Raw genomic sequence first — 9424 nt, 5'->3', positions numbered from 1 at the left:
CGTGGTTTCCCACACAGCCTCCAGCGCAGCCCCCAGGCTTGGCCATGGCCCCGAGAACAGGCAGAGCGTGTGGAGCCGGCAAGGAACAGCCCTGGCAGCACTGCCCCGGGGCCGGCCTGGCATGGGGCAGTGCTGCAGGGCAGGACCCCAGGCGTGGTGTACGGCGGGGGGTGTGAGAACACCGCGGGGCTGTGCCGGGAAGCGGGGAACCAGAGTGCTGCGCTGGCACAGCATGCCACCGGCGGCTCTGCCGAAGCCTGGCTAATGGCATGGCTGGCAGGGGGCCAGGCTGCTGGCACAGGGCTCGCTGCCCGCCGGGGCTGGGCTGCTGGGGGGCTGGGGCACAGCCTGCCTGCCCACGGCCAGCCTGGCCTGCGGTCCTCACCCTGATGCCGGGATCCCCGGACGGGCTGGGATGCCCAACCAGGGCCCACGGACACAGCAGCTGGTGCCCCGCTGCAGGGTGGGGAAGGCGCCTCCCGGCCCGCACTCGGCCCCCGAGAAGCTCATTAGTGATGCTCCCGCCTCCCGCCCCGGTCCCTGCGGAGCGGGCAGCAAGTGCAGGAGGCTCTAATGGCTCCAAGCGGCTCTTGATGGGCCGTGATGGAGGCGGGCGCAGGAGGGGCTGTGGTTTCTGCCTCTGCCGGAGCCAGAGCTGCCAGAGCTGCCTCTGCCCAGGGTCAGCTGGGAAGATGCTGGGTGGGCTCCTGCTCCGGCTGCTCCTCACCACGGCGCTGTGCCCTGGCCTCGTCGGGACAGGTACAGCCCCGCTCCCACCCCTCCTGCTCCCTGAGCCTGTCCTCCCTGTCCCCGCTGGGGCCTCGTCCCTTGTGGGCTGCTCCCCCGTGGCCCGTGATGGAGGCTGGGGGGGGCTTGTGCCAGGAGGCAGTGGTCCGCGCTGGGGATGGTGGCCCAGGCGTGGTGGTACTGGGGCTGGTGCCACTGCAGCACGTCTGTGGGGTGAGAAGTGCTGTCTCTGTGGGGTGGTGGGAACAGGGAAGGGGTTCAGCACGGGGACATTGGGGCTTTCCCCTCCCCTCTGCTGCCATCACGCTCCTCACCCGTGTTTGCCCTTGACGGGGTGATGGTGTGTGCTGGAGGTCACAGCACAGATGGGGCCAGGGCCGGCAGCGTGGGGTGGGGGCTGTGCTCGGCAGCCGGTGCTGCCCATCGGGCTGGAGCCCAGCCGTGACCTGAGCCCACCCTGAGGGCCGAGCCGGGGGCTCCTGTGCCGTGGTGGCGAGGTCCCACGGGGCCGAGGTGCTCCCAGCCCGGCCCATCCCTGCTGAGGCTGGGGAAAGCTCCGCTCCGCAGCATCCCTGCAAGGGCCACCTTGCTGGAGCTGTCAGCCCATCCCACCAGCACTGCACCGGCTGCCGCCACACTGACTTGCTGTGACACAGGGGTGAAGCCAACGCGTGCCCCATCCACGGGCTTTGCGGTACCCTGCAGCGGGGCTGAGCCCCCACGCTCACCAAGTGCCCGCTCCTTGCTCATCGCTGCAGTCTTGGTGCAGAACCTGCACCTCTGCGAGGGCTATGTGGGCCCCGACGGCCGCTACCACCCCGGCTTCTACTGCCCGCGGCTGACCGACCCAGCTGGCCACCGCTACTGCTGCCGCCCCAGCCCGCATGCCCTCAAGTCCTGCTGCTCCCAGCTGGCCCTGGAGGCCCTCACCGGCGTGAACCTGTCCAGCCTGGCTGGCCCGGGCCTCCTCCGGTGAGCAGGGCAGCAGCCCGGCCGCGGTGCTGGGGCTCGGGCCTGGGGGTGGTTCTGGGCTCCTGGCACGGCCCCAGGGGCTGGCAGCACTGGGGGCTTCCTGCAGGGTCACCCCAGAGCCCAAAGCCGGCCTGGGCTGGGCCCTCCCCGCGCAGGGGTGCTGTTGTGCTGGTGGGGGACCATGGCCGCCCTGTGCTGAGGTGCCCCCCCCCCCGCAGGAACCCGCTGGCCCTGCCCTTCGTGGGGCTCTATGGGCTCCTCGTCCTCCTCCTCATGGCCGTCGACCTCTTCCACTTCTACCGGACCCAGCGCTGCCGCCTCAGCCACCTCCTGCCCCGTGTCCGCTGCCCACCCTCTGGCCCCCCGGGGGGACACCAGCCCCGCTCCCGGCCGCCCCGCAGCTCCCGTGCCCCCCGGGGGCTCCTGCCGCCCTGCCGCACCCCCGGCCCGATGCCCCCGGGCCGGCTGTGCTGAGGGGGGTCGCGGGCGGGGGGGGGGGGGGGGCGGGGGGGTTGGGCCGCGTCTCCCTGCCCGGGGGGGGGGGGGGCACGCGGGGCACACACGAGGTCGCACGTGGCCGGTGCCGGCACCGCCAGGCCACAGGGCGGCGCTAGAGGCTCTCGCTCGCCTCGCCCCGCCCCTTCCGCCACCGCCCCTGTCACGTGACACGGGCGGCGGCGTCCGGGTTCCCCTGGCGATCGGCGGTGACGTCAGGGGCGCGGCGAGAGAGGCGCGATGGAGGAGGCGGTGAGCGGGCGCCGGCCGGGCCGGGGCCGGGGGCTGGGGCCCGGGGCCCAGTGTGATGGGGGCCGGGGGGGTCCCATCCCAGGGGCCCTGTCCTGGGGGGCTCCGGGCCCTGCCCTTCCCCGGCGCGCGTGTCCCAGCCGGTGTCCGTCGGCAGGTGACGGCGGCGCAGCTGCGCGAGCGGGGCAACGCGCTCTTCCAGGCGGGGGACCACGCCGCGGCCCTCGCTGCCTACACGCAGGCGCTGAGCCTCTGCGAGGCCGGGCCGGAGCGAGCCGTGCTGCACCGCAACCGGGCCGCCTGCTACCTGAAGCTGGTGAGTGGGGCGGGTGCGTCACCGCGGGCCGGCAGGAACCTGCCCGGCCGCCCCGGCCTGCTGGGGCTGCGCTGCTCCCGGCAACCCCGGCCGCTCCGCCTTCGGCAGCTGCGCGCCTGCGCCGGGAGGCCTCTCGCTCCCCGGGCAGGACGGTCTCGGTCCCCGGGCAGGACGCTGCCTGGGGTTTCCTCCTCTCGCCCAGGCCCTGCCCGCTGTGCCGAGCTGCCCCGCGTCCCGGGTGGGCTGTGAGGGCCCGGGCAGGGCACTCCCGTCCGTGTCTAGGCTGTGCGAATGCTCTGGGGCTGTTCCCCTGGCAGTCGCGAGGTCTCTGATCTCCCCCTGTGGAACTGTCTGTGAGCGAGGGGGAACACCAGGTGCTTCAGGGCTCGGGCAGACCGGGAGCACTTGAAAAGCATCGGGGCCCTAGGGCTCCTCAGAGACCCCACGAGGGTTGTGTTCTGGGAAGGACAGGCTGTCCTGCTGGGCTGGCTCACTGTCTTCACTGATGCTGTTCCCATTCTCAAACCCTGCAGTCCTTTCCCTGCTCTCCTCTCTAAAGTGGCAGGTTTTGCCTCACCTGCAGTAGGCTGGGATGAGCGGGGTCTGCACAGGCAGCGCATCAGGCATTTCCCTCTCACCAACTCTCTCTCTCCGCAGGAGGACTACACCAAGGCAGAGGCTGATGCATCTAAAGGTACTGTCAGTGGTGGCTAGCAGGGGACCGGCCTCTGCGCGCTGCCCATCCGGGCAGACTGGAGCAGTCCAGGGGCTTTGCGATAGATCCCCTGCTCATCCACAGCCATTGAAGCCGATGGCCGGGACATGAAGGCGCTGTTCCGCCGGAGCCAGGCGCTGCAGAAGCTGGGCCGCCTGGACCAGGCAGTCAGTGACCTGCAGCGGTGCGTGAGCCTGGAGCCCAAGAACAAGGCTTTCCAGGAGGCCCTACGCGCCCTGGGGAGCAGCATGCACGAGAAGGTGAGCAGGGAGGCAGCCTGTGGGGCGGGGGCTGCTGTGGGCCCCCGTGGGTGTGGTGGGCTCAGGAAAGGGGTGAGGGCTGAGCTCTCTTTCTGCTCTGTCTCAGATGAAGACCATGTCCTGCACAGACTCAAAGGTGCAGCAGATGTTCCAGATCTTGCTGGATCCTGAGGAAAAGGATGCAGACAAGAAGCAAAAGGTCTGAGCTCTGGGGAGCGGCAGGCAATGAGGCTTGGCTGGAAGGCAAGGTGGGGAGGAATGGTCAGCACTGCTGGCTGAACGGTGCTGCCCGGGGGAGGCCGGGCTTCCTGCCAGCAGAACGTGCTCTCCGCAGATCGGGGGCAGAAGCCTGTGGATGCGCCGGCTGCCCAGCTGGCTCCCACTGCACACGGTGGGCTGCATTCTGGTGGGCAGGTGACCCAGACGCAATTCTCCGTTCCCAGGCTGCGCAGAACCTGATTGTGCTGGCACGAGAGGAGGCCGGAGCAGAAAAAATCTTCCAAAGCGATGGTGTGCGGCTGCTGATGCAGCTGCTCGACACGGCCAAGGCTGACCTGATGCTGGCGGCCCTGCGCACCCTGGTGGGGCTGTGCTCCGGGCACCGCTCCCGGGTAGGTCCCCCCATAGCCCAGTTCTTGCGCGTGACAGGGCCTGGCCCAGGAGAAATCGATGTTGGGGAGGCTATGAAGCCTTGTCGGGCAGGGGAGCATCGCTGGCCTCTGCCTGCAGCTGGCTGCAGCCTTGCTGAGCAGAGTTGCTCTGAGCTGTCACCTGCTAGGCCTGAGTTTGTGAGAGCCTTGTCGTGACAGGGAACCATCCTGATGAGGCACTGGGAAGAGCCAAAGCTTCCCTGAAGTCTCCAGCAGACAGTTGTGCTTGTACCTGCAGACCACGGCCATCCTGGCAGAGCTGGGGGCCCCTCGACTCTCAGCAGTGCTGGGCGTGGACCACGAGCAGGTTTCCCTGGCTGCCTGCAACCTCCTGCACGTGATGTTCGATTCCCTGAAGGAGGGGCTGCAGAAGGACTTCCGTGGCAAGGAGGATGCGGTGGTGCTGGGTGAGTGCCTGCCGCCCCGGCTGGTTGCCGTGGGGTGGGCAGAGCGCCCTGAGGAAGTGCTGAGCTGCAGCAGGTTCTCCCACTGCCTGCCCTGTCGCTGCTGCCTGCCGCAGAGCCAGGGCTCCGGCCCAGGGTTAATACGAGGTTGAGCGGGGAGGCAGGAACCCCTGGTCATGGCAGCGTCTCCTGCCAGCCTTACCACGGCGGGGGCGAGGCCTTTGGCTGGGGTGCTGACCGCTGGGCGTCATCTCTTCTGGAAGATTCCTCCAAGGACCTGAAACTGCTGATCAAGCACCTCCTGGAGCTGCTAGCGCTGGAGGGGGCCTCTGCGCACGGCCGTGACAACGCCCTCAACCTGCTCATCAAGGTGGTGCCCAGGAAGTCGCCGAAGGAGACTAACAACAGCATGAGCCTCTGGGTGATTGACCAGGGTGAGCCAAATAGCCCAAACAGCCTGCGGCGTCCCGCTGGGGCATCACACCCCTCTGCCCGGGGTGCCACGCGCCTTGGCTCCGCCTGCGCACCCTCCTTTGCTCCTCGCTGGATGTCTGTGTCTTGCTAGGCCTGAAGAAGATCCTGGAGGTGGGAAGTACGGTGTGCGGTGCCCCGGGCAGCCTGCCCGTGACGGAGAATAGCCGGATGAGCGCCTCGGTTCTGCTGAGCAAGCTTTACGACGACCTGAAATGCGATGCTGAGAGGGAGAACTTCCACCACTTGTGTGAGGACTACGTGAGGTGAGCCTGGGCGTCCCTGAGAGCGGAGGGGGGGTTCAGCCTCGTACAGCCAGCAGCCTTCTGGGGAGGTAGCACCACCCCTGTCCCCAGACCTTTTTGCTCTTAGTGACAAAAGCAGATTGCAGACCCTCCAGAGACCTGCTGTGCTGGGGTTCAGCAGGCAGGGCTGTGCGTGGCTGCAGGCAGTGGGTGGGATCAGCCTTACCCTTCCTGGTGGTCTTCCCTTGCAGGAGCTGGTTCGAGGGGCACGAGCTGGCTGGGAAGCTGCGGGCCATCCAGGCGGTGTCATGCCTGCTGCAGGGCCCCTCGGACGCTGGGAACAGGGTGCTGGAGCTGGAGGGGATCATGGACAGCGTGCTGTCCCTCTGTGCCTCCGTCTGCGAGGCCCACCAGCTGGTAGCAGTGGAGGCGCTGATCCACGCTGCCGACAAGGCCAAGCGCGCGTCCTTCATCACCACCAACGGCGTCAGCCTGCTCAAGGAGATCTACAAGCACAGCGAGAGGGACAGCATCCGCATCCGGGCGCTGGTGGTGAGTGCACCGGGATGGGAGGAACAGATGCGCCGAGCCCTTGGGTGGTGCTGGGTGGGCTGTGGCCGCAGGGCCCGCAGGTGCCCTCCCTGCTGGGGGGCTCTCGGAGGCGCATTGGGGTGACCATGCCCATCCCTGCTCTGACGCTCTGCTCCTGGCTGCAGGGGCTCTGCAAGCTGGGGTCCGCTGGAGGCACTGACTTCAGCATGAAGCAGTTTGCCGAGGGCTCCACGATGAAATTGGCCAAGCAGTGCCGCAAGTGAGTGCTGCCGCGTGTGGGGCGGGGGGACGGGCAGGGAGCCCCCAGCCTGGGCTCATGGGGCCCCTCTCCTAGGTGGCTTTGCAACGAGACGATCGACGCGGGCACGCGGCGCTGGGCGGTGGAGGGCCTGGCCTACCTCACCTTCGATGCAGATGTCAAGGAGGAGTTTGTGGAGGACAAGGCAGCGATGCAGGCCATGTTCCACCTGGCCAAGGTGCGTGCTGAGCGCTGTGGCAGGGGCCTGGGTGCTGGGGAAAGGTGCCGGAGGGGGTCGCGGGGCTCACACTGCGGGGCTGGGGTGTGTGCGAGGAGCCCAGTGCCGCTGGGTGGGCTCGAGCCCTGGCCTGTCCTCTCTGTCATGAGCATGATGGATCCCATTATTGCTGCAGTCAGAGGACAGGAGCGTGCTCTATGCGGTCGCCTCCACACTAGTGAACTGCACCAACAGCTACGACCACGAGGAGCCGGACCCCCAGATGCTGGAGCTGGCCAAGTACGCCAAGCAGCACATTCCGGAGCAGCACCCCAAGGTGAGCAGGGCACGGCCGTTCTCGGGAGCTGCTGGGAGCCCTGGCCCTGGAAGAGAGCACATGGGTGGGCAGAGCCCGGGGTCCTGAGTGGGGACAGGGTGTCCTCGAGGCCTTCAGGGGCGAGGTCGGAGGCCGTGCAGCGGGTGGCAGCAGGCAGTAGGCTGGGGCCACTGAGCCGAGCGGTGACCCTGCCTCTGGCACAGGACAAGCCAGACTTTGTGAAGCGCCGGGTGCGGAAGCTGCTGACGGCTGGTGTGGTGTCAGCTCTGGCCTGCATGGTGAAGAGCGAGAACCCAGCGCTCACCAACTCCTGCCGGGAGCTGATCTCCAGGTACGCGTGTGCAGGGGGGGTGGCAGAGAGGGAGCTGGGTTCTGAGGCTGCCGGTGTCCTGCTGGTGTCCTGCCGTGATGAATGCAAGCTCCAAAGAGGAGAAGGGGGGTGTCTGGGAGTCTGGCGTAGCCTGGGCCCACTGCGGGCGTCTGGGCGCTGTTGGGACCCACTGCGGCAGGTCCCTGACTCCAGCGGCTCCCGCTTTGTCCCCAGGGTGTTCCTGGCGCTGGTGGAGGAGGCGGAGGACCGGGGCAGCGTGGTTGCGCAGGGAGGAGGCAAGGTGAGGGGACGGGCCCCGCTGTGCTGCTGGCCTGCGCCACGCAGTGGGGCTCTGGGGAGGGCTGGGGCTCGGGGAGGTGGCTGTCGTTTGGCAGGGGACCCTACTGGCTCCCTCCCACGTGAGCCTTGGGGCCGCTGGGGCCTGGCTGCAGGACTGGCTGCTGTGTCTCTGCCTGCAGGCTCTCATCCCGCTGTCCCTGGAGGGCACCGAGGTGGGGCAGACCAAGGCAGCTCAGGCCCTGGCAAAGATCACCATCACCTCCAACCCAGAGATGGCGTTCCCTGGAGAGCGGGTGAATGTTGCCGCTGTGGGGATGGGTCTGCCGCGCAGGGGCCCTGTGTGGGCAGTTGGGGCTGTGCAGGGGTTCACGTGGGAGCAGCAGTGGGGATGGAGACGCGGCAGGGACTCGCCACCCTGCGTGCGCCACGGGGTGCAGAGTCCCTGCCCCTTGCTCAGGGTTCGAGCCCTGCACCGCTGCCCCACAGGTCTACGAGGTGGTCCGGCCCCTGGTAAGCCTTCTGCACCTTCAGCGCACAGGCCTGGAGAACTTCGAGGGGCTGATGGCGTTAACCAACCTGGCTGGCATCAGCGAGAGGCTGCGGTAGGGACGCTGGGGCCAGCGCAGAGCTGGGCTGGGCTGGGGGGAGAGAGGGGGCCCATCCTTGCCTGGCCTGGAGGTGTGCAGCCCTGGGCAGTGAGCGCTAACGCACATCCTGCCACAGGCAGAAGATCCTGAAGGAAAAGGCTGTGCCTATGATCGAGGGGTACATGTTTGAGGAGCACGAGCTGATCCGGCTGGCTGCGACAGAGTGCATGTGCAACATGGCCATGAGCAAGGAGGTGAGGGGGGGGGGCTGGGGCGGGCTAGGCGTCTGCGCTGGGCTCCTGGCCCCCCACACTCCCCCACCTGCACCCTCCTCCTCCTCTGCAGGTGCAGGAGCTGTTCCTGGCCGAGGGCAGCGACCGTCTGAAGCTGATGGTCCTGTACAGCGGGGAGGAAGATGAGAAGCTGCGGCGGGCAGCCTCGGGGACCCTGGCCATGCTGACCGCCCTGCACCCCCCCATCTGCAAGCGGATCCCCCAGGTGGTGAGTGCCCAGCTGTCGGGCGGGGGCATCTGGGACCCCCTGGGACAGCGCCCAGTGTCCCCTATTCCCTCCCCTGGTGTCCTGGAGCTGTGTCCCGGTGCTGGCCCCAGGAGATGGAGCGATCTGTCCTGACCTTAGCCTGACTGAGCCAGGGCTGGGGGTGTCGGGGGCCATCAGGGCCACAGGGAGCTGGCCCCCCTCTCACGGGCCCCACTCCCCGCACAGACGGTGCATTGGCTGGAGATCCTGCAGGCCTTGCTGCTGAGCCCCAGCGCCGAGCTGCAGCATCGCGGGGCCGTGGTGGTGATGAACATGATGGCGGCCGAGCGGGAGGTGGCGGAGCAGCTCATCGCCAGTGAGATGCTGGAGATCCTCTCGGTGCTCGCCAAGGACAAGGACAAGCCGCGTGTGGCACAGGCGGCCAAGGAGAGCCTGGCGCAGGCCGTGGCTTACGGCCTCATCAAGCCCAACCCCGGCCAGGAGTGATGGCGGGGCCGGGGGCTGCCCGCACACGCTGCTCCAGGCTGGCGCTCACTCGCTGCTCCGGGACGGCCGCCCCTGGCCGGGGTCCCGGCCGCCCGTGGGGGCTGGCACGCTGCTGCCCTGGGGCCATGGCTGCGCTCAGGGCACCTGCCCGGTGCCCCGGGGCGAGGGGGAGGACGGGGCTCGCCGCCGCCTCTGCCACCGTCTGCCTTAACCGGGAGGGCCGGCCCGGGGCCCTGCACGGCTGGGGTCCGGTACGGCGGCGGGCCCGCCCGGTGACACCGCACTAAAGCTGCTCTTGGACCACGGTCCCGCCTCTGTCCGTCCCTCCGTGCGCCGCGCCGCCCCCCTCCCAAGCACCGCCCGTCCCGTCCC

The 9424-nt window shown here is 68.7% G+C and overlaps 2 protein-coding genes across 2 annotated transcripts; both read left to right on the top strand.

Moving 5' to 3' along the window:
* The first annotated feature begins 692 nt into the window (after nucleotides 1-692).
* LOC129210864 (protein shisa-like-1) lies at nucleotides 693-2193 on the top strand. Its single transcript, XM_054837168.1, has 3 exons — nucleotides 693-759; nucleotides 1506-1719; nucleotides 1938-2193. The coding sequence occupies exons 1-3, from the start codon at nucleotides 693-695 to the stop codon at nucleotides 2191-2193; spliced, it is 537 nt and encodes a 178-aa protein (XP_054693143.1).
* Nucleotides 2194-2375: 182 nt separating this feature from the next.
* On the top strand, nucleotides 2376-9375 carry UNC45A (unc-45 myosin chaperone A). Its single transcript, XM_054836571.1, has 20 exons — nucleotides 2376-2466; nucleotides 2621-2779; nucleotides 3437-3473; nucleotides 3579-3754; nucleotides 3861-3953; nucleotides 4198-4365; nucleotides 4643-4811; nucleotides 5072-5242; nucleotides 5374-5545; nucleotides 5776-6076; nucleotides 6241-6335; nucleotides 6411-6552; nucleotides 6728-6868; nucleotides 7072-7199; nucleotides 7413-7479; nucleotides 7658-7771; nucleotides 7965-8080; nucleotides 8202-8319; nucleotides 8411-8566; nucleotides 8792-9375. Exons 1-20 carry the CDS (start codon nucleotides 2455-2457, stop codon nucleotides 9050-9052), a joined length of 2796 nt encoding a protein of 931 aa, XP_054692546.1. The 5' UTR covers nucleotides 2376-2454; the 3' UTR covers nucleotides 9053-9375.
* Nucleotides 9376-9424: the final 49 nt, after the last annotated feature.

Source organism: Grus americana, chromosome 10 (genome assembly GCF_028858705.1).
Source record: "Grus americana isolate bGruAme1 chromosome 10, bGruAme1.mat, whole genome shotgun sequence".
NCBI lineage: Eukaryota > Metazoa > Chordata > Aves > Gruiformes > Gruidae > Grus > Grus americana.
Note: the sequence above shows the minus strand (reverse complement) of the source record. Positions and strands in the feature narration are given on the sequence as shown.